The sequence below is a fragment of the Sus scrofa genome, chromosome 18 (assembly GCF_000003025.6).
Source record: "Sus scrofa isolate TJ Tabasco breed Duroc chromosome 18, Sscrofa11.1, whole genome shotgun sequence".
NCBI lineage: Eukaryota > Metazoa > Chordata > Mammalia > Artiodactyla > Suidae > Sus > Sus scrofa.
In genome coordinates this window covers 9,633,914-9,658,039 of record NC_010460.4, presented here as the reverse complement: position 1 = coordinate 9,658,039, position 24,126 = coordinate 9,633,914, and the positions used below count along the sequence as shown (strand labels likewise).

General features: G+C 42.5%; 1 protein-coding gene across 1 annotated transcript in view; it reads right to left on the bottom strand.

Annotated features, from left to right (window-relative positions):
• The window catches only part of KDM7A (lysine demethylase 7A), an 83,283-nt gene that overhangs the window by 6,711 nt on the left and 52,446 nt on the right, over positions 1-24,126 (bottom strand). Inside the window, exons 9-19 of the mRNA XM_003134614.4 lie at positions 22,447-22,553; positions 19,721-19,812; positions 16,282-16,371; positions 9,989-10,198; positions 8,127-8,251; positions 7,782-7,936; positions 6,153-6,250; positions 5,230-5,378; positions 4,329-4,537; positions 2,427-2,512; positions 191-464 (exon numbers count right to left, since the gene is read on the bottom strand). Of these exons, the coding sequence (XP_003134662.1) occupies positions 191-464; positions 2,427-2,512; positions 4,329-4,537; positions 5,230-5,378; positions 6,153-6,250; positions 7,782-7,936; positions 8,127-8,251; positions 9,989-10,198; positions 16,282-16,371; positions 19,721-19,812; positions 22,447-22,553 (1,595 nt within the window). The remainder of the gene's footprint in view (positions 1-190; positions 465-2,426; positions 2,513-4,328; positions 4,538-5,229; positions 5,379-6,152; positions 6,251-7,781; positions 7,937-8,126; positions 8,252-9,988; positions 10,199-16,281; positions 16,372-19,720; positions 19,813-22,446; positions 22,554-24,126) is intronic.

The following is a 24,126-nucleotide window of genomic DNA, read 5'->3' as shown; positions in this document are numbered from 1 at the left end:
CCGGCTCCTCAGCGGTGACACGGGTATCCTTCTTCTCTGTCCCCATAGTCACCTGTGCACACCGCTGTCACCGTGCCAGCTGCAATGCAGCAGGCTGGCAGCAACAGGAGCGCAGAGACCAAGTCTACCTAAACCGCTCCTGTCACCCACACGCACAGAAACACACTTAACCTATGCGTGTAAAAGTTACCTTTTGTTGCCTGGTTGCTGATCGGTGGTGGATTTGATGCAGGTCTCTTGGTGGGATGAAGGGGCACTGAAAAGGAGGTTTCCCCAACAGGCCCTTCCGGGCTCACAGTGCCATTACTCATCTGGCACACCCCCGACAGCAAGCTCGAGCTCTGCGTGTACTTTCCACTCTGAGGGCTGGAGCCACTGCTGTCCACAGAATTCCTACTTTGGACTTTCTGACTGATTTCTGATGAAACTTCCTTTTTGATGCATTTCTGACCTCTCCTTAGATCCTAAAAAAGAAGGGAGGAAATAACGTTGAATTTTCAGGGTTTCTTTAAGATAAGTAAGGTATTTAAACTCTCTATGCATTAACCATTCAAGAGACAGAAGAGACAGATGATTGTCCTTGGGTTTTCTTAACATGCAGTAGCCACAGAAGGCCACCCCCTCCTGAGGGTCACCTCGTTTCAAAACCTAATAGCTCTGAAAGACTCGCGTCTTGAAGATGCCTCACAACTTAAGTTGAAAAGAAAACGTTATAGACAGACAGAATGAATACCTTCAACAAGCCACCCAGAACTCAGCAGCACGTGCCACGCTGGGCCATGGCACGAACAGGCCACATCCCCACCACTCAGCGCGTCTCGGTTCCCATATTTCTCAGGGTGTCACATACTGCCTTTTTTCAGAACCTAACTTGTGTAAGGTTCATCTCTACTATATTTAAGTTGCTTGCTAAAAAAAAAATAAAAAATAAAAAAAAAATCCCTAGATTCTGAGCCCCAAGTCTGGTTTTTCTCTAATAATTATTCCTTCAGTCCTTTAAGATTATCAAGTGAACTGTCAAGAAAAAAAAAAACCCGAACAAACAATGCTATGGATTGGTGGGTCTTAAATAAAATGGAGAGGGTCCTGACCAGAATTAAAGAGAAAGGAAAAGATAAAAGAACACACTGCAGATGTGATGTTTCATGAAACTAGTTTTAAGAGTGTTTGTGTGTATTGAAGTGAATTTCTGATTCTGTAATGGTCAAATAAGTTTTAAAATCAGCATGGAACACAGACTTGCTTTCAAATAGTCTTACAAATATGCCTGAGCATGAAGAAACAGCGGCAGGATTGGACACGCCTTTCTAATACCTCCCTAGATTACAGGCAAAGGAAAATCGACTTCCTCTAAGAGCATCCTGCTCATCGTCTCTCCTCTACTTCTTTATTGTCAAAGACAATTACGAAAACAAGTTAGATTTAAATAATAGCTGACTTTTAATACCAAATTCTGTAATGTTAATGAGCCATAAATTTTATGACCAGTGAGGCACTATAGAATCACCCACTGAGTACAAGAATCCTGAAGAGTTAAGGGATTTCTTACTGGACCTCTGACTCTTTGACTCCATTAAAAGAACCGGTACTCACAAAACTTTGCCTAAAGAAATAACTTGGCTCTTTTTCTTACTGTAAAAGCAACTGATAAGTATTTAGAAAATACAGAGAAGCTGAATGGAGAAACAAAAACCACCCGAATTCTGCTACTCAGAGTGTGCAGGGGTGAGGCGGCCTGGGCACTGCACTCTAGCTCCCGAGAATTCTGTCCTTTCTTGGAGGCCATTTTCCAAGGTTTGCAGCCAAAGACCTTATTACCTTCCCTGTATGGTGGTACTGGCAAAGTCTGGGTTTTTTAAAAAGATATGTGGGGTTCATTTTGTTTGGTATAAGCACCCATATCCGGATCTTAAGACATCAAGTGTCTTCGCTTAGAGCAGAGGCTCTTAATCCGGCATCAGTGGATAGTTGGGGCGGCGGGGGCGGGGGGACCACAAACCATGAGAAAATGCAAGCAAAAGTCACATTTATAATGACCATTTTTCTGGAAAGAGAAGTATAACTGTCATCATATTCTCAAAGAAATTCAGTACCTACAAATGTTCAACAAACAAGAAATCCTCATCATACTTTTCTTCCCCTGTCGTGTTTCTTTCTAGCCAAACATAACCTAAAGGTGTTGGCAGCCAAGAGTTTTTAAACTGCTTTCTTAAATAAACTGCTCTTTTCCAAATCACATTCCATCCATAAGCCCTGTATCAGTCATTGTATCAGATAAAAATGGACAGCTGTTCAAATGTCCATTTAATTGTAATTTCTAAGCTTTCCAGATCTTGTGGTTTATTACTGGTTGCAGTTTAGAAAACAAGAAAGCAAAATCAGAGCTAATGACAACCCCAACTTAATGTTTCAAACCTCGACTATACCTGAAGATTAAATCTGGAAGTTGTATCAAACTGCTTAATCCAAGAAGAACTCCTCAAGTCTTGATCTTCAGTCTTGACATGATATCCTAAAGAGAAGTTTTAATTAAGTTATCTCCAAACAAACTTCATCATAAAGAACAAAGTTAGCCTAATGCTTATAACTGAAAGCAAATTTATGTTGACATTTTATTTAAAACTGAATATGCTCTTTAAATATTTATTCATAGACTTTCACTTTACTCCTTTCCCTTTCAAAAACAAAACAGCCACCAGTCTACAAACCTAACATGTTAATCCTTTCAATTCTCCCAAAGACTGTCTTTATACAACAGGTTTTTGTGCCAGATGCTGTGAGGATCTAGGGTCAAATTCTATGGCCATCTGTTGTAGATTAAAACCAAGTGCAATACACTTTCTCTAAAAATAGTATGTTTTTCCACATAGAATAAAGGCATATATTTACCTGAATTTGGCAGCATTTCCATAGCTTTCTTTTCAAGGAACCAAAGAGATTATAGGGAGATAGAATGGTAGAATGGAAAGACAAACTCAGATTTGAATTTGAGTTCTTCCATTACCAATGCATCTTTAGGCATGTTATTTAACCTCTTTAAAGCTCAGCTCCCGCTTATACAATGAGCAAGCATTTTGAGATCAGATGGTCCAGTTTTGGGTTCAAAAAACACCACTGAATGCTATGTAAGGATGGACAAGTTAACGCCCCTAAGTCTTTTGTCCTTCATCTGTTAAGTTATAGTATATATGCCCAAAATATTGTTTCAAGAATTCAGTGACGCTCCTGGTACTTAGTTGACACAGCTAGATGGGAATGAACACAATTTCTACAACAGGAGTTTCCACTGCGGCACAATGGAAACAAATCCGACCAGTATCCATGAGGATGCAGGTTCGATCTCTGGCCTTGCTCAGTAGATTAGGGACCACGCATTGCCGTGAGTTGTGGTGTAGGTCGCAGATGCGCTCAGATCCTTTGTGGCTGTGGTGCAGCTGGCAGCTGGAGCTCTGATTAGACCCCTAGCCTGGGAACTTCCATATGCCAAAGATGTGGCCCTAAAAAAAAAAATCAAAAACAAAAAACAAAAAACAATTTCTACAACAAGCTGCAGTTTTAATGCAGTATTATCTTCTCTGCGGTCCTCCTCAGACTTTCTGGGAAACAAAAGTTTTTCCTAAAGGCAGAGAGAGAGAGAAGACCCTATGTGGCATCACTGATATTGCCCCTGGGTCCTCTCTCTTTACTAATACTTCCTTTTCAAATAGGGGAGACAACATCCTCAAGGAGAAACAGTTCAAGACTTGCTTTCCCCTCCGTAAAAGGAAAAAGAGTTGACTGCTCAGAGTCAGTACACTAACGAAGACACCAAAACATTCCCTCCACTCTGATAAACTAATGAAAGGGAAATAAAACTGTCTTGCAACAGTAATGGCAGAATTGTACCAGTGAACACGACCCTTAATCCATTAATTTACATTTGAGTTCTTATACTTGCATCTTAGATCTGTCAACCTCATGTATTTTTCAGCCAACATGCTTAACATTTCCAACTAAAGATGTGCAACAAACAGTTTTTTTGTCTTTTTGCCTTTTTCTAGGGCCGCACCTGTGGCATATAGAGGCTCCAAGGCTAGGGGTCGAATTGGAGCTGTAGCTGCAGGCCTACACCACAGCCACAGCAACACCGCAGCCACAGCGACACCAAATCTGAGCCGCATCTGTGACCTACACCACAGCTCATGGCAACACCGAATCCTTAACTCACTGAGTGAGGCCAGGGATCGAACCCGCAACCTCATGGTTCCTAGTCGGGTTCGTTAACCACTGAGCCACGACGGGAACTCCTATACGTTATTTTTTAGAGACCAATAATTTAAGTTTCTTACCACATTCCACCGGCTTATCATAGCGATACAACTGCCTGACCTCATGGTTCCTGCTGTGGCAGCTGCTGGGATCCTGGAGAGAGCGTCTGTCACCATCACAGTCTGTGCTTTGTATCTGCCTCTGTAAACACGTGGAATAGTGCAACCCTGCCATAGACAGCATGCCCTGAATAGCTTCTTCCTCTGTGCTCGTCGAGGTAGGACATTCCCTAAAGGGCAGAGCAGCGAAAAAGACAAAAACATTTTTATTCTGATGAAATTTTTGGTAAAGTTTAACCCCCACTCCAAACCCAAGAACAAGCATTTTCCTAGCATTCATATCACAATATAATAAGACTACTACTAGGCGTTCCCATCGTGGTGCAGTGGTTAACGAATCTGACTAGGAACTATGAGGTTGCGGGTTCGATCCCTGGCCTTGCTCAGTGGGTTAAGGATCTGGCGTTGCCATGAGCTGTGGGGTAGATCACAGATGCGGCTCGGGTCTGGCGTTGCTATGGCTGTGGTGTGGGCCGGTGGCTATAGCTCCGATTAGACCCCTAGCCTGGGAACCTCCATATGCCGTGGGAGCAGCCCAAGAAATGGCAAAAAAAGACCACTACTGAAAAAAAAAGGAGTTCCCATCATGGCACAGCGGAAATGAATCGACTAGGGACCATGAGTTTGCGGGTTCAATCCCTGGCCATGCTCCGTGAGTTAAGGATCTGGCGTTGCCATGAGCTGTGGGGTAGATCACAGATGCGGCTCGGGTCTGGCGTTGCTGTGGCTGTGGTGTAGGCCGGCAGCTGTAGCTCCAATTAGACCCCTGGCCTTCGAATTTCCATGTGCTGAGGGTGCGGCCCTGAAAAGACAAATGACCAAAAAAATAAATAAATAAGACTACTACTATCAGCATGCCTACCTTTTGACTGGAATTTCGCTTCTAGATGGCTTCTGGCTCTTTTGAAGGAAGTTTCTCATCATATTAGATTCTTCCTTAAAGTTTGATGTTATTTCTTGTTTCTTTTCATCACCTGAACTTTCAGACTCTTCAGTGGTAAAATTATTTTTCTGAAACAATGAAATGGAGACAAATCTACATAAGAAATCTGAGTAAGTCTGTACAAAAGAACCCCAAACACCTATCCATCTCGGCAAAGTGACAATCCCCATCACCATGGAATTATTTCTGTAATTGAAAAAGTACAAATCTCTAGTAACTACAGGAACGTAATGCCTTACGTAAAAACACCCGGTCGACAGAGCTTTTGTCTGATTTTGGAGAGGGTGGAGGGAGATGCTCTTCTCATGTTTCTCCTATTTCTCATAGGGTAGGTTTCATTTTGCCTTAAAGAAAACCTGTCCTGGGAGTTTCCGCTGTGGCTCAGCAGGTTCAAGACCCAACATGGTTTATGAGGATGTGAGGTCTGTGAGGATGTGGGTTCGATCCCTGGCCTTGCTCAGTGGGTTAAGGATCTGGAGTTGCCGTGAGCTGGGGTGTAGGTGGCAGATGTGGCTCAGATCCTGGGTTGCTGTGGCTGTGGTGTAGGTTGGCAGCTGCAGCTCTGATTGGACCCCTGGGCCCAGGAACTTCCATATGCTTGGGGGCAGCCCCTCAAAAGAAAAAGCTGTACTGTGTGTTTTCTCTCAGGAATTACAGTATTGCAGTTACAAGTCCCATGATGAGGTGTGTGTGTCTAATCACCGCTGCAGGGAAGGCCCTGCACAGCAAAGGACAGAGAGGCGGGCTTTGGGCGAGCTGCTCTTCACTCTCCTCTTGGGTAGGGGAAGCAGCCCTTCATCCTTCCATCAAATTTGGAGTAAGTCATAGGGTTGCAGGCATACCAGTGCAGTGCAATCAGGTCCAGAGTCTTCTGAATCAGAAATATCAGAGTATTCCGATGGTCGATTCCTGAGTTCCGATTTCACACTTGTTAAAAACCCTGAGAAGGGAAATGATGACAGAAAAAGAAAGAGTTACTAGAATTTGAACAAAATGCCATCCACAGCCTGTCCAACTTTGAGAGCGACGTCTCAACCGAGCCTGCTCTGTCCTTTCTCACTATTTTCATCATCTTCATTTTGTTCTTCCCTCAAGGACTTTCTCACTAACTGACCAAGATACAGACTGAAGTGTATTCTCAAAACATCGTGGTATTTGTTTATTTTAACTTTCATTTATTTATTTTTTTGTGTGTGTGTCTTTTTAGGGCCACACCCGCAGTACATGGAGGTTCCCAGGCTAGGGCTCTAATCGGAGCTGTAGCCGCCAGCCTATGCCAGAGCCACAGCAACGCCAGATCCGAGCTTCCTCTGCGACCTACACCACAGCTCACAGCAACGCTGGATCCTTAACCCACTGATGGAGGCCAGGGATCGAACCCACAACCTCATGGTTCCTAGCTGGATTCGTTTCCGCTGCGCCACGACGGGAGAACTCCCATCTGTGGTATTTATTGAATAAGGTTCTATATTATATGGATGAATTGACTTATATTTCTTTCCAGAAAAAAAAAAAAAACCCTAACACCAAAATTAGCTACAAGATGCTTCTCACTTTCCCTTGTGTTATTTTTGTCAACAGAAAACAAAACCAAAAAACTTTCCTAAGCCAGACATGCATTCCAGTAGACAATGAATTCACATGCTTGTAAACCAGGATTCACCAGTGACTTTCTCTTCCCTGAGGCCCTCCCCAAGGGCCACTGTTTGATGAATTCTACTGATTAGCTGCCTCTCCTGTGGCATGTAAACAAATGCACAGTCACCGACTACACATTATCAAATTTAACCGGATTTCGCAGAAACTGAGGTGTTCGGGATGTGGATTAGATAACGTCAATTATCTAGAACATTTACTAATCAAGTACTGAAATATCCAACTATGTTTTAAGATAGACGAATGTAGGAAGACCCTGAAGAATGTTGAGAAAATGAAGACTTCATTTAAAGAAGAAAGATCTTGAGGAGGAGGTGTTACCATTCATCACGCTGCTGATAACCAGTTAATAACCAAGTAGAGGCTTTGGTTCTTGTCAACAGAAGACAAGTCAATCACATAAAGCAATGCATGAACAGCTTCAGATCAGCCAGTTACATACGTCTCCTAATTCTGAAAACCACAGGCATGTTAGCTAAAATTATCTTCGAAATTGCATTAAACTTGCAACTGCTTTATGATCTGGAGTAGAGGCCCATAAAATGCATGAGCTTTCATGTGACTTGTAAAAAACTGTCATGAGACAAGGGTGTCACTAACCGGTGACACCTTCCCTGGATGCCACGCCTCAGCTGGCAGTCACATTCAGCATTTCCCTGATGGGGAGACTACTCAGAAACACTTCGGATTTCTCAAAAGTCTATCAGGGACAGAAAATTTTTAATCCCACTACAAACTTAAGAACCTGAAAGCTAGCAATCCTTAGCACATGAGTAATGAAGAGACCTCTAAAATGACCATTAGCACAAACATACTGTTAAGCGGCTTTCGAGATGCTTCATTCTCCAGCCCGTCTATTCCTGAACTCTCTTCGATCTTCACTTTTGCCTTTTTCGTCCTTCTCTTATCCTCTTCATTTTCACTGTCTGCTGCATAAAGACTTTGATCTGCAAAGGGCTGTCTCTCATCCCTGTGTATAAAGAGAAAAACAATTAGGTCAGAAGACAGTGCAACCATGTGGCCAGTTAGTATAAAGCAGAGAGAACTGAGACGCTGTCCCCACATTTCAGGCAGGTGTACAATGGTCTGGACGAGGGACTGAATGACTAGAGGGATCCACTGAAAGCTCATCTGGTTGGTATCTGGTCGCCGTCACGTACTTAATTATCCTTCCATTCGTCAGCAGTAATCGTAGATCGTTATCCTTCGCTCTCCATTCAGGAACCGTGGAAGACGGCTGCAGGTGTTTGTTGAATTTTCCATTCAGTTTAGAGCTCAAAATGTCCTGAAAATATAAAAACAGGACTGACTTAACCTCCACCCTCAAATATACCTGCTTGACACGTCTGGGAATACAATACCGCCGCCTCCCCTGGCAGCCCTGTGTCCTAAAGAGTGCAGGCAACCTCCGAGGCTGGGGCCTTGGCAGCGGTGTGGCATGAAAACAAAACGGATCCCAAAAGCAAAGCGTGAATATGGTTCATCTTTCTGTAGGGCCAGTAACCACAAAACACACTCTACAAAGCAGAATGTAAAATGTGTATCGAGTGAGGTCAATGACATTTCACTCTTGCAAAAAAAGTGAGAAGCTAGAAATACTGCCTTCATGGACCTGGATTCTCTTTGCTTTGTTCTTCCCGCTGAAGTGCTAGCTGTTGGGTCCTTCCCAGGCCCCCTACGCCTGACCTAATCTCTAGGCTTCCCACTGGGCACTCTCAGCAGGTCACCGCCAGGAACAAAGGCTACCGGGTGACATAAAGGCACAACAGTAGCTGGTTTTTAAGACATAAAGAATACTTCCTTTTCGTGGTAATAATTTTCTTTAATAATACACCACACCTTTTATAGTAAGCTAAATTTTCTCCCACATGCCTAAGGGTTTAAAGAGGTTCACAACAACGAAAGCTTAAAACAGTATAAACACAATTATATAAAATATAAAATACTTAAGGAAGTTTTCATCTCTATACAACTTCTTTAACTATGTCAATTCGGAGATACTGCTGTCTTACTCACTTTAACTTATCCCTACTTAGGATGTAAAATGATGGATGAGATGACTCTCCCCAGCATGTTTTCCTTACACTGAGCTCATTACCGCCCACCCCTTCTCACCCTTTGTCCATTAGGCGGCGTTTCTCAAACTATACTGGGTTTCCTTTACCAGGCTCTGGTCTCAGTCAGCCACGCTGATGCCGCTGGCTCAGGAAAAGGCCTTCTGCGCGTGCTCTTCCCTCCACCTACAATCCTTTACCTCAAATCCGTGTGCCCACCTGACCTCTTCTGCTAAGTGTCAGTTAAAATGCACACCCGAGAGCTCCCTGACCAGCTGAGCTAAAGCAGTCAGCCACCCAGCCCCTATATTCTCCTGCTCTATTGTTTTGGCTTCCTTCATTAAAATTTGTTATCCGAAATTATATTTTTTTAATAATATGTATCTCCAGCTTTGATCTTTCCAACTTGAGCTAGGATGGAAGCTACATGAGGGCAGGCAATTAAGTTTTGCTCACTCTGGAATCTTCCCCAGAGCCCAGAAGAGCACGTGGCAAACAATAAATAAACATGTCAGCAGGGTTCCCGTTGTGGTGCAGCCGAAATGAATCTGGGATGCGGGCTCCATCCCTGGCCTCGCTCAGTGGATTAAGGATCCAATGTTGCTGTGAGCTGTGGTGTAGGTCGCAGACAAGGCTCGGATCCCACGTTGCTGTGGCTGTGGCGTAGGCCAGTGGCCACAGCTCTGATATGACCCCTAAGCCTGGGAACTCCCATGAGCCACAGGTGTGGCCCTAAAAATAATGAAATGAAATAAAATAAAATACATGTTAGCAAACAGAGGCGATCTGTTTGTCCTACTACAGTGAAGCCCAGAAAGCTGAAGCATGCCCCCGATGCTAGAAGAGCTTCGGACCCTACGAGGCTAAGCAAAGGTTAGATAACGAGATTGTCCAACTCTTTCTATCACCCTTCCGAAGGCCCCTGAGAAACACCCGCGCCTCTGTGGAAGCATGAAACGGAGGCTTGCCTCTTCCCACGGGCACATCTCCAGTCTTCGGAGCACCTCCCGCGTGTGGAGCTCCAGGATGTCGAGGTTCGAAGGGGTCCGGACGTTATGATCCCGAAGCCTCCTCATCCTTCGTCGGGAATGGTGGGGTGAAGCTGCTTCACTCGAGGACCGTGAAACTGGACATACAGTAGGAATTCCCTGAGATTTAACTGGTTTGCCGTTTTCCTCCTTTAAGAATTAAATTCAGGGTATTTTTATGATAAGACCACATATATACCTGACTAAATAATCAGCCATAAAAACATTTTAGAAAACAAAAAAATTTCTGTTTAATCATATAAACAAAAAAGACGAAATCATAAAACTTGAACAGCGGGGAGGGTAAATTATGGGGTTGGGGCCGATATGTGCACACTACTCTATATAGACGGGTAACGGGGACGGGGACCCACAGCACAGCACAGCACGGGGAAACTGACTCAGCGCTGCGGGGAAAAGAATCTGAAAAGGAATGCACACATGTATCTGCACAACTGATTTACTGTGCTGTATGCCTGAAATTAACACAACTTGGTAAGTCAAGTATATTCCAATAAAATAAAATTTAAACACTTGAACAGCTTTGCTGAGACCTTTTCCCCCTCTCTCCCCATGTAATATACTGTGAACATATTTCCTCGGTTTTCGGTATCATTTTAAAGGCTGTGTAGCAGGCTACTGGAGAGGTGTGACGTAATTTATGGATCTAACACTTAGGGAGCTACTCAGGCTGCTCCCCGTTCTTCCCCATCATGACCATGCTTTCACACACATACCTGCATACATCCACGAGAGCTTTTAAACCCAAGTCATACATCTATGCACTTTTATTTTTATTATTATTTTGTACCCGTAGCATGCAGAAGTTCCTCAGCTAGGAATCCAACACACGACACAGCTGTAATCTTAACCCACCGAGCCACTGGGAACTCCTACGTAGTTTGGTTTTTTTGGTTTTTTTTTTTTTTGGCCACACCTTTGGCACATGGAAATTCCCAGGCCAGAGGATGAATCTGAGCCGCAGCTGTGACCGACACCACAGCTGTGGCAATGCCGAATCCTTGGCTCATTGTGCCATAGCAGGAACTCCCTATGTAGTTTTAAAAATTAAAACTCTATCAAAAATATTATGAAGTGCAATCTACTCTTCCCCGTCTGATTCTCTTTCTCCAGAGGTAACAACTTGCAAGTTTTTAAAAACTGTAGTAACATATACATAATTTTGTACCACATAATATATGCAGTAACACGCATGTAATTTACCATTTTAAAGTGTATAGTTCAGTGGAATTAAGCACACTTTGCATTGTTGTCTTACCATCACCACCATTTATCACCAGAACTTTCTGTTTTTGTCTTTTTGTCTTTTCAGGGCCACACCCAAGGCACATGGAGGTTCACAGGCCAGGGGTCTACTCGGAGCTGTAGCTGCCGGCCTACACCACAGCCACAGCAACGCCAGATCTGAGCCATGTCTGCAACCTACGCCACAGCTCATGGCAACGCCGGATCCTTAACCCACTGAGCGAGGCCAGGGATCGAATCCACAACCGCAGGTTCCTAGTTGGATTCATTTCCGCTGCACCACGATGGAAACTCCGGAACTTTTTTTTTTAATGGCTGCACCTGTGGCATATGGACGATTCCCGGGCCAGGGGTCAAACTGCAGCTTCAGCTGAGGCCTGTGCCACAACTATGGCAACGCCGGAGCCTTAACCCACATTGTCACAGAGATAACATTGGGCCCTTAACCCACTGAGCCACAACAGGACCTCCCATTTCCAGAACTTTTTAACCTCAAACTCAGATGTTTCAACAGTAACTCCCAACTGCTCCTCAGCCCCAGGCAACTCGCCATTCAACTTTCTCTCTGCATCTGCTCCTCTACGAACTACATGTAACCAGGATCATACAATATTTGTTCCTTTGTGGCTGGCTGATCTCACTTAACATATCTTCAAGGTTCATTCACATTGTAGCATGTGTCAGAATTTCCTTTTTATGCTGAATAATATTCCACTGCACATATATACCTCATTTTTGTTTATCCATTCATCTATGGACACTCGGGTTGCTCCCACCTTTTCAATGCTGTGAATAATGCTGCTACGAAGTGCTATGAACATGCGCATGCACCCTGCTTTCAATTCTTTTGAGTATGTACCCAGGACTTTCAACCCTTGTAGCTGTTTTTCGTCATTGTTATTGTTGTTTCCGTTATTTGCCTCCAGATATCTAAAGAACACATTTAAACTGTTATTTCTTGGTTTTTCAGCTTCAGGTATTACTGAATGCTTACTATGCAAATGAAGTATTAATCCTTACATGCCTCTCCTAAGTGTACATTTATTTTCTCTTCCTTCAATATTTAAACTGGACTCAATGAAATTTACAACCCAGGGCCACGTAACGTAACTATTACATTTCCTTTTACATCCTCTGACTGTCCCTTGGATTTGCAATTTTCTCATTTCCATCTGCTTTGTTTCCTGTGTATTTATCATTAATTGATTCCCCAAATTCCCCATTAGAGGAATGTAACATTCAAACATATTAAGTAATTTATCAATTTGAATCAATTTTTCTTTGGAGACAGATCTCCTAGACAGGAATGCTTGCTAAGTACAAGATGCTTAGTTAAATTTGAATTTCGGATGAATAACCAACATAAAGCCTTTCATTCTCCTCATCCATCCTGGACTAGCTGCTCTCTGGGCCTGCACATGACATCAAAGACCTTTCCCCATCGGCTCCCACTCCGCCACATAAAACTACAACCCCTACCACCATCTCTGGCTGCCACTCCCTATCCTTTTCCTCTCCTTTATTCTTCTTTATAGCACTTGGTTACTGCGACATTAAAATATTTATGGCCAGCCTCTTGCTACTAAGCTCCATGAGGGCAGGGCCTCTGTTTTGTTCACTGCTCTATGCCCACTCCTGATGGTACACGGCACACAGCAGGTACTCCGTATTTGTTGGAAGATGAATTCCAGGGCTCCTCCTTTTTTGCTTTACCCCCTCTCAGCACATCCTCTAAGAGTTTCCTGAGAAAGGAAACATGGGAGATTTAAAGTTCAAAATATGCAAAATTAATCTCTGATGAGAGCAGGAGAGGTCAGAGGTAGCTTAGCGTAGTCAAAGAAGAGGACATGAAATGACCTTCCAGGGTGATGAAAATGATTCATATCTCAATTGGAGTAAGGGTTACACAGGTATATACTTTTGTTAAAACTCAACTGTACACTGATGACACCTGTGCACGTCACTGTATACAGAAAGGAAAAAGCTAACTGGGAGCGCCATGCAAGTGGAGCTTTGAGAGCTGACAGGTTTAACTGTAGGAATCTGGGTTGTTCTGCTCCACGTGAAGGTTTCAAATTGTTAGTTTCAGTGGATCTTCTTCTCAGCCTGGAAGGTCCAGGCCAGACTGCCACTGTTTGGGGAGCCACGTGGAAGAAGAATCATTCACTATGTAGACTGCCACTTAGCCCTCTTGTTTTCTCAGCTGGGTTCAGTGTTCCAAAAGCCAGTCTCAAGGTCAACTTCTCAAAAATCTAAATCTCCAGTTTCCTGCACGTGTTGAGGCAGGGTTTTGAAGGTATTTTCTTTCTCTTTTTGTCTTTTTTTTCTTTTTAGGGCCACACCCAAGGCATACGGAAGTTCCCAGGCTAGGGGTTGAATCGGAGCTGAAGCTGCCGGCCAATGCCACAGCCAGAGCAACAACGGATCTGAGCTGCATTTGCAACCTACACCACAGCTCACGGCAACACTGGGTCCTTAACCTGCTGAGCGAGGCCAGGGATCAAACCTGCATCCTCATGGATACTAGTTGGGTTCTTTACTGCTGAGCACAATGGGAACTCCCTATTTCTTAATGAGATCTTTAATCAACCCTGCTCTCAATTCCACCTCCCCTCTCCTATTTAGAGGGTCCTAGTGTCTCTGACTGCTGAGCTTCTTGAAGGTTTTACTGTACACATAAGATCTGCTTCTGGTTTTCTCCCACTGCACACACAGATTCCAGCTCTCTCTGACCTGTCAGTTACCACTTGTACATTTGCTTTTCAGCTTCCAAAATCTCTATTATTCTCTTTGTTTTCAAGGGAACTCATTTCTATTCTTTTACTCTCATTTTGGTTCCAGGAGGTGAGGGTGGTAATAATATGGTCAATCTACCAGGTTTAGTTAGAATCCTCTTATTTACTTTATTCACGTAATGTTAGGTCAGGGGATATGCCTTTACTCTTCCTACCAGCCAATTTTATTTTTTATTTATTTTTTTATTTTTGCCAATTTGATAAACAATCATTTAAAATCATAAATTATTTGGCAAATGTGGTTGAATATTTTTCACATATTGAGAATATTTTTCGTATTTTTATTGGATTGGTCATTTCTCTCTCTTCTTTAGCGAAATTCCTATTTATATTTTCTTTGTACAATTTTTTTTTGGCTGCACCTGCAGCATGTAAAAGTTCCCAGGCCAAGGACCGAAACCGAGCCACAGCTTTGAGCTGTTGCAGTGGCCACACTGGATTTTTCACCTGTTGTACCCCAAGAGAACTCCTCTGGTACATTTTTCTACTGCCATTTTGCTGCATTCTATATTCACTACCTTCTAATTTAAAAAAATACCTAGTTGACTATTTTTGTCCAATTATTCTTCCAGGTATATTTTACCATTTTCAATTTGTAATACTAATTTGGAATTGACATATTTCAGAAATGACACTCTCATTTCTTCAATATAGTTTTCAATATAGTTTTATTTTTCTTAGTACAAGTTTATAGTTTTTTTTCATATAGACTCACACCTTTCCTTCTGAGTTTATTCTTAGTTTTGGGTGTTATTGTATATGATGTTTATGTACTTAAACATTTACAAACATATTTAAGATTAAATATGATTTAAATATCCATTTAGGAGTTCCCGTCGTGGCGCAGTGGTTAACGAATCCGACTAGGAACCATGGGGTCGTGGGTTCGGTCCCTGCCCTTGCTCAGTGGGTTAACGATCCGGCGTTGCCGTGAGCTGTGGTGTAGGTTGCAGACGCGGCTCGGATCCCACGTTGCTGTGGCTCTGGCGTAGGCTGGTGGCTACAGCTCCGATTCAACCCCTAGCCTGGGAACCTCCATATGCCGCGGAAGCGGCCCAAGAGATAGCAACAACAACAACAACAAAAAAGACAAAAGACAAAAAAAAAAAAAAAAAAAAAAAAATCCATTTATATGCAACTCTTCAAAAATAGAAAATTATTTCCTCCCATATCTGAACATATGGAGAATTATATGAACTCCTCTATCCAAGGATGTTAAACCCAACATTTTAACATCTCTTAGATTTATACCTCTTTACATTTTCCAAACACAGCCTTAAACTAAGCTGTTAAATATTCAGGGAGCCTCCATTCCTCCATTTAATTTCCTTTCAGTTGAAGCTAAACACTAACAGAACCACCTTCCTGAAGAAATACTTTAATTAAAACCCCCTTCCTGGAGTTCCCTTCGTGGCTCAGCGGTTAATGAACCCGACTAGGATCCATGAGGATGAGGGTTCGATCCCCAGCCGCAATCAGTGAGTTAAGGATCTGGTGTTGCCGTGAGGTGTGGTGTAAGCTGAGGACGTGGCTCAGATCCAGCGCTGCTGTGGCCGTGGTGTAGGCCAGCCGCTGTAGCTCCGACTGGACCCCTAACCTGGGAACCTCCATGTGCTGCAGGTTCAGCCCTTAAACAAAACAAAACAAAACAAAACCCTTCCTTGAACAACTAGAACAGCTCCTATTTAGTACATGAAAACACCTAATCTCAGAGGCAGTGGGCCTTTATCAAAGGGCAGTTGCTGTAGTATTTTCCGTCAGGTGGATCCCTCGCCCCACTCTACATCATCCCTCTTTCCAATCCGGCTTCACCCACCTCTTACCTTACAGCTTCTCTTTCTCTAATATCTTAGGGTGTATTCATCTCTGTACTTTAGAAATGAATGAGATCTGAAAGTTTTGTTTATTCTGTATTTTTTTTTATTTGTGCAGCAACCTCAAGAACATGAAGTAACCTGGTAAGTGCTTCATATGACCTCATTACGACGCAACTCTCTAGAGCTCTCTGTAGGACTTTGGAAGTCTGCAAACCTGAGACTCCTTCCAAGGCACAGCTCACTCACTGTTTCTAAGAGTGTTTAAGGTCTTTCAGCTATTTGCAGTGTGGTGACAGATCCAACCACTTCTCAATTGAATGCAGATGGTAGCCAAGTGTTTAGATGATAGTCTTACCTCTACTGCTCGAATCACTTTAGAGAGTTCTTTAATAAGATGTCCAGGTCTAACATTGTCTGGAATTTCAAAGGCATGTTCAGATACAAGCTGTATTTGGATTAACAAAGATAAGACAAGTTATTTACATTTGAAGATGTAAAAACTAATTTATTCATTTTCACGTTCTCTAGATTTAAGACAAAGCCAAATACCAATGAGCCAGGTCTCAGACCTCATGTTTAGAAGGTTTAATACTTTCTGAGGAGATCCTTATTAACTTATAAAATCCTCTTACCTTGAGTTAAAGATGGATTTGTCTTACTGTGAGTTTTGCTCTGTATGGAATAGTAACCTTGTACTCTGTAAAGCCAACTGTAATTCTAAATACTAATATAATTAGTAAAGAAATTAAAGAAGCCTTAAATTTAATTTATAATACATAAGAATTTGTAAAGGGGGGGTTCCCATCATGGCTCAGCGGAAACGAATTTGCCTAGCATCCATGAGGATGCAGGTTTGATCCCTGGCCACACTCAGTGGGTTAAGGATCCGGTGTTGCTGTGAGCTGGGGTGTAGGTTGCAGACGCAGCTTGGATCTCAAGTTGCTGTGGCTGTGGCGTAGGCTGGCAGCTACAGCTCCGATTCAACCCATAGCCTGGGAAATCCATATGCCTCAGGTGCAGCCCTAGAAAAAAACAAAAAGACAAAAAATAAAAATAAAAACAAAAACAAAAAGAGGAGTTCCTGTCATGGCACGGTGGTTACCAAATCCAAATAGGAACTATGAGGTTTCAGGTTCGATCCCTAGCCTTGCTCAGTGGGTTAAGGATCTGGCATTGCCATGAGCTGTGGTGTAGATCGCAGATGCAGCGCAGATCCCGAGTTGCTATGGCTCTGGCGTAGGCCAGCAGCTACAGCTCTGATTAGACCCCTAGCCTGGGAACCTCCATATGCTGTGGGAGTGGCCCTAGAAAAGGCAAAAAAAAAAAAAAAAAAAAAAAAGAATTTGTAAAGGGGAACATAAACAATTAAATCATTCTAACTTCTCATGGGCAGTCTAATTCATAAAGTTTTTCTTTTAATATCAAAAGCAAAATAGGAAAAAGAGCCCATCAAATGGAAAGAATTGGTGAGTTGCCATATCTACTGAACTGCAAACTGCTGCTAATATTAATCTCTATATCGAAGAACAGTTTGACTTTTTAAAAAATTTCATTTCATTTCCTATCATTTTTTGCTTTTTAAGGCCACCCATGTCATATGGAAGTTCCCAGGCCAGGGGTCTCATCGGAGCTGCAGCTGCTGGCCTACGCCACAGTCAGAGCAAACGTCAGATCTGAGCCACGTCTGCAACCTACACCACAGCTCACGGCGACGCCAGATCCTTAACCCTCTGAGCAAGGCCAGAGATCGAACCCTTATCCTCACAGACACTATGTCGGGCCCTTAAGCCATTGAGCCACAGTGGGAACTCCCAAGATAGGTTTTCTTTAGGGCAAAATGAAACCTACCCTGTGAGAAATAGGAGAAACATGAGAAGAGCATCTCCCTCCACCCTCTCCAAAATCAGACAAAAGCTCTGCCGACCAGGTGTTTTTAACAAAGGCATTACGTTCCTGTAGTTACTAGAGACGGAACCCACATCCTCATGGTTAGTAGGCGGGTTCGTTACCACTGAGCCACAGTGGAACTCCTAAGAACATTCTGACTTTTTAGACAGTTAACACACTAATTATTACTTCTGCTTTACATCCTCTCCTTGGTTTTAGCTTAGTTTTTCAAAACAAACTAACAACAACAGTAACATTAAGTGCTAACCATGTGCTGGGCAAGACAGAGTTGAGTACTTTACGAGCGTTACCTCGTCAGTCCTTTCAACACTACTACTGTGACTCTATTATACAACTGAGGGAACGGAAGCATAGAGGTTAGTGGTCTGCAATAGCATAGCTAAGACCTGAATCCCAACATCTGACTCCAGAGTCCACACTCTTAACCACTATGCTAAGCTGCGTCTTAGAGCAAGGTTAACAGTTAAATGCAAACATTATGCTTGTAAAAGTGCACTTCAAATGTAATAAATTAACGGTACCTACTGATGCATTTTACTTTGCGTCAAAATCACCTACAAAATTTGTTTAAAAACAGAGGTTCAGATCCTACTCCAGATTTAGAAGTCAGAATCTCTCAGGAAAAATGCAGGGAGTTCATTTTTTGAAAGCTCTAAGGCCTTTTGATAAACACACAAGCTTGAGAACAGCTTGTCTAAAGCCTTCAGCAGGAAAAGGATTACACAGATTTTGCAACATAGCCTTTATTTTGTTTTTATCTTGTTATAAACTATATCCTTTTGTAATCTATTTGTCTGTCATTTAGATGATGACATCTCTGCCACTGGAAGACACCCTTTTTACTTTCCTGAAAGCTCCCGCAGCATGTTGCTCTAGTGGGTATGCAGGCAGGGTAATAAGGTGAAAGGGAGCATAAAACTATTGGAAGAGTAACCTATTTATTAACTACCATTGCCCAGTATCTCTTAAGAGCAGGATTTTTATTTCAAAAGAAATAAAAAAAAAGAAATTAGCATGGAAATGTATTTTCATCAGCTCACACAGTTATCACTTATTAAAAGCATTGTGTGCAAAGTTCCAGGAAGGAAATAAAGATGAGGACGTCCCTGTTTTTCAAGAGCTCAAAAATCTAGGCAAGAGGACACAGACACATCACTGCACAGGCATTTACTTATAAGTCCACTGGCGCAAGAACTATGCTATGAAGGCAAAAGGAAAGGATACACTAATTCCAAATGAGATCTGGGACGACCTCTTAGAGGCGGTGGGATTCAAATGCAAATGAGGCCTCATTTTAGGGGAAATGGAAAGCTCATGCTTGAACTGTGACCTCTCTTTTCCTTCATTCTTACTTGCAGACTAAGCAGAGGGGTAAGAGCCTATAGGCCTGGCAAACACAGAGACCTAGCTTTAGTCCTAGCTCCAGAAAGTTGTCTTGGGCAAACACTAAAAACTCTAGAACCTTAACTTCCCCATATGCAAAAGGCGATAACAACAGCTCCCCAACCTCATACATGTTACTGCTTTACGAGTAAATGAGTTTATGAATATAAGGACTAAGCACGTTGGTGAGCACACCAGGAGAGCTCCAAGTTATTTATTATTACTCTAAGTCTACGTGTCATTTCTTAGTCAGTACCCTAGATATAATCAAATGCGCTTCCTTTTCGACATTAAAGAAACACCTAGGTACTTGATTCTCACAAATATCAACAAAAACCACATGGGCCTACACTGTGGGATAAAATGTGGGTTGTACCCAAACACGCTTTCCATTCCCTCTACGGCTCCCGCTCACAAGTACTGCCCAAAGAGCATAACCACTCCGTTTTACTGACCCTGCCGCATAAAAATTAACAATTATTTCACCAAAGATAACGACTTACTTCCTTTTTCATCCACAATTTTAAAGCAGTGTGCAGCGCTTTCACTCCCTGTACTAGGTAAGTCTGTGGCTGGAAACCATCTTCTCTCAGCTCTGTGGGAAGGCGGGGGAAGGCGTTAGTATTCCGTGATAAAGGGATTAACCTTTAGGTTCTGAGAAACCACCAAATACCAAACGAGCTAATAGAAAAGGGAAAAAAGTGAAATAAGAAACAGTCAACTGAAAAGGCAAGAAAGACAAATAAAATTACATTAAATGTGCTTCTACTAAATGCTCCAGTTAAAATAAAGCTCACGAACATAATGCTGAAGTAAAAGACAGGTCATAAAAGAGCCTCAGCAGGAATCAACAAATATAAAGTCTAAAAACGGGCAAAATTCAACTATTTTAGTGACATGAAGGATAAAACTGAAGAAAAAGATTATCGCAAAAGTCAGGATGAGGTTCCCTCTAGAGGGGAAGGAGGGGGTGCCAGGGGAAAACTAACTGGGTCTCTCTCAGGCACCGGCAAGGCCGATTTCTTACCTTGGGTGGAGCTGACCTGCAATAATGTGATTCCTTAACTGCACGGGACTGTTTGTGTATGTGGTGTGTGATCTATATACACTTGACTATGGGTCTGATATATGATTACATTATTGTAAATGCAAAAACACATACACACACATCTTGCCTGAGTTTTAAAACCAAATTATCCAAAACTCATACAAAATAGATGTGGTCTAAAATTCAGGTGAGGTGAAACAAAAGCAGAAGATTCTGCTTTTCACTTCTGCTCAGTGGTTAATTTACTTACATAAATCCAAAACTGGTTCACTGTTTTATTATTCCTGACACTAAACACAGTTAAGAGTTTCACATACTCCACACTCATTTAACTCACTGCAGAAGCCTTTTAACAGTCTGAGCTGGCAAATAAGAGGCTGCAACAGAAAGTTAAAAGGCCAGGAATAAAAGAACGACATAATGCAGGGAGGTACCAAGACCACCATTCCTGCTACAATGATGGCCATTTGGCTCGAGCCTTACTGTGACTGGACCGACTCACTAATATTGCCAGGTATCCTACACTGATACAGCTGATGAAACGAAGACACTTTAAAACTTGACCTACAGATATCCTTTCACAGTAAAGTGTTTAATGTATAGGGTCATGTTTTCAATCAGACCTCAATATCTCTGAACTCTCAATGGCCTGAAAAACCAAAGGCTAAACTGTTATTCCAAGACTAATCAATTAGTCTGCTGCTTGTGGCTGCAAGAGGAATAGCAAGATTTTGTCTTTCAGATAAATTTTTAATTTGTTCTAAAAAATTGATTGATGAGCCCCTCTTAGACCTTCAGGAAAAAGCATTACTCCGGGTGTGTGCGTGTGTGTACATACCTGTCTGTATTAGTGAAAAGAGAGAGGTGGAAAAAATTCTCTCAACTTTCTGAGTATTGAATTGCCAATCTCTTATCTCGAGGGTTTAGTAATTGGGTCCAGAAAACAAGGACATTTCCAAGCATTTTTATTAGTGTCCCTGTTTTCCTAGGCTTCTATTTGAATAAGAGACTATGAACTTTACTGGCTAGTGTTTTCCTAAAAGTCACATATGGGAACTCTATGGGTCCACTGTGACATTCCCGCAGTAAAGAAAAATACCTGAAAACACGGAATGAGTCAGGAATTTGGGCTAAGGAAGCATTTCCGGAGCAGAAACTGGGCTTGTGCAGAAAGCCCTGCGCCTCATCCATCGCACTCAGCTGCACCACTGCTGAGACTACTTCTCCACGGTGCTGCAAGGTGTGGGATGCGCTGCGAGTGCTCCTGCTTTCCAAAGAGAATGAGCTTACCCACCCCACCCCACCCCCCCGCCTTTTTTTTTTGGTGATTTTGTCTTTTTAGGGCCGCACCTGTGGCACACAAAGGTTCCCAGGCGAGGGGTCAAATCGGAGCTACAGCTGCCAGCCTACACCACAGCCACAGCAATGCCAGATCTGAGCCACGTCTGCGAACTAAACCACAGCTCACGGCAACGCTGGATCCTTAACCCACTGAGCGAGGCCAGGGATCGAACCCGCAACATCATGGTTCCTAGTCAGATTTGTTTTCGCTGCGCCATGATGGGAACTCCTCCCCCTTTTTTTAAGGAAAGAAACCATTAAGTGAGTGTTATCATTTAACTCTGTGCATGCTCTCCTGGGAAATGAGTTACTGGCTGTTCTCATTTTACCTTTTCTTCTTGTGTAACCTCAAATGTTCAGAATAGGTTTGCTGTTTAATCTGTTTATATCTCTTCTTCTGGGAGTTAATTATAACAGTAGCACTATTGGCAAACTGACTAGGAAGTTGGACAACAGAGAAACCAGAAGGACTGTATTCTCATGGGCACAAGTGCAAGAAAAGCAAAAAAAAAAAAAAAAGGGTGAAAGTAGAAGTAAAATTGAATCTCCAACTTGACTTCTCAAAGATTATTAAACCAAAAAGATAAAACACCAAAATATGAAATTCCACATTAAAAAGGTAGCTTTCAAGTTTAAAGGAATACCCCACCAAAAAAAAAAAAAAAAAAAAAAAGGTGCTAAAAAGATTCTTGACAGGAAAATCATGCACTTAAAAAACAAAATAGAAACAAGAGCCACACTGTATTTTTAAAAGGGCCTCTATTTCTATCAGTGGCTTTCACTGAATTTACAAACATCATCCATCAAATGAAACAATAAAATGTACAGATCATTTATTACCTTTTAGGGTTTCCAGCAAGTTTTTGGCTACAAACCAGCATATGGCTTCAAAGAAAGGGAATTTGAAAAGGTCTGGTGTTTTTAGCCTTTTTTCCATCTCATAACACCTAAATCAATAAAAATTGAAGAAATTTTTATTCATATGAGCAGTTCAAAGTGAAATGGAAGCAACCAGCTTAAGGGGAATAAAATAAGCAGCCACGGCCGAGGCCAGCCAAGCCCTGTGCACTGCTTAACAACGTCACATGCGGCTGAGACTGAGCTGTGGCCTTATTCAGGTCTGACCTTAACGAATTTGACAGCACACTGAAGAATGTACACTGGGCTTCAAAAAGAGCACACCTTGGGATCTGTATCCTGGTTTTACCAGAAAGAATTTTACAAGGGTTCCACCACAATAAATACAGCAACACTGCCAACAGCCACTCAGGGGGTGTTCTTTAGGCTTCACTAAGCAGTCAATGTCAAGACCATGTTTGGCCGCTGGTCAAGGTGAGAAGACAGAAACCACCTTGCCACGGCGTGACTCTTCTGTGGGTGTCCTTGCCGCAGTCCACAGAGCCAGCCTTCCCCTGGTGACAGCTCAGATATAAAGAAAAAAGATACACACTTGGCAAGGACGGGAGCTGCCTGCGCTTAGAGCTTCATGCCCCGTAAGAGCTAGTATTTCTCACAACTCCACAGACACATGGCTTCCATGGGGAACAGGCCAACTTTAAAGAGTCTCACTCAGGAAAGCCCAAGATATGTCTTCCTACCAGGTATTTCTAGTTGTCCCAGTCCTGAGGCCGTTTGTCAGGCAGGAACCATTTCACCATTTAAGCAATATTGCCTGGTAACATTCTTCTCTCATGAGGCTACCAGGGGAGTTATTGCCCAAAGGTCAACATCTCACACACAGGAGGAAGTAGCTGTCAATCCTTTGCCCACAGAACCATCAAAGCAGGTGTTTTGACAGCAATCCTCACTCAGGGTGCTCTTCCCCAGCACCTTTTGTCACATCTGAATCCGACTGGATTTAGTTCAATTCCCTCAAGGTAAAAACAGTCAAAGAAGAGCCTACCCATTTTTATGAAATTTTGAAATTTGGGGAAATATCTAGTGTCAAACAGAATGAGTTATTCTTTTTATTTTATTTATTTATTTGTTTTTGCTTTTTACGGCTGCACCCATGGCATATGGAGGTTCCCAGACTAGGGGTCTAATCGGAGCAGCAGCTGCCGGGCTATACCACAGCCACAGCAATACCAGATCCAAGCCACGTCTGCAACCTACACCACAGCTCACGGCAACGCCGGATCCTTAACCACTGAGCGAGGCCAGGGATCAAACCCGCAACCTCCCGGATCCTAGTCAGATTCGTTTCTGCTGCACCATGACGGGAACGCCTATTCTTTATATTTTGGATTAGAAAACCATCAGGTGTTCATTTGTCAAAATTTTAAGAGGATACTTTAAAAATTTTATTTTACTGAAGTATAGTTGATTCATAATGTTGTGTTAATTTTCGCTGTACTGCAAAAGTGATCTGGTTATATAAATATGTACATTCTTTCTGATATTCTTTCCCATTTCTCATATTCTTTTCCATTATATTCTTTTTCATTGTCAGAGGATATTGAATATAGTTCCCTGTGCTATACGATTGGACCTTATTTATCCATCCTATATATAATACTT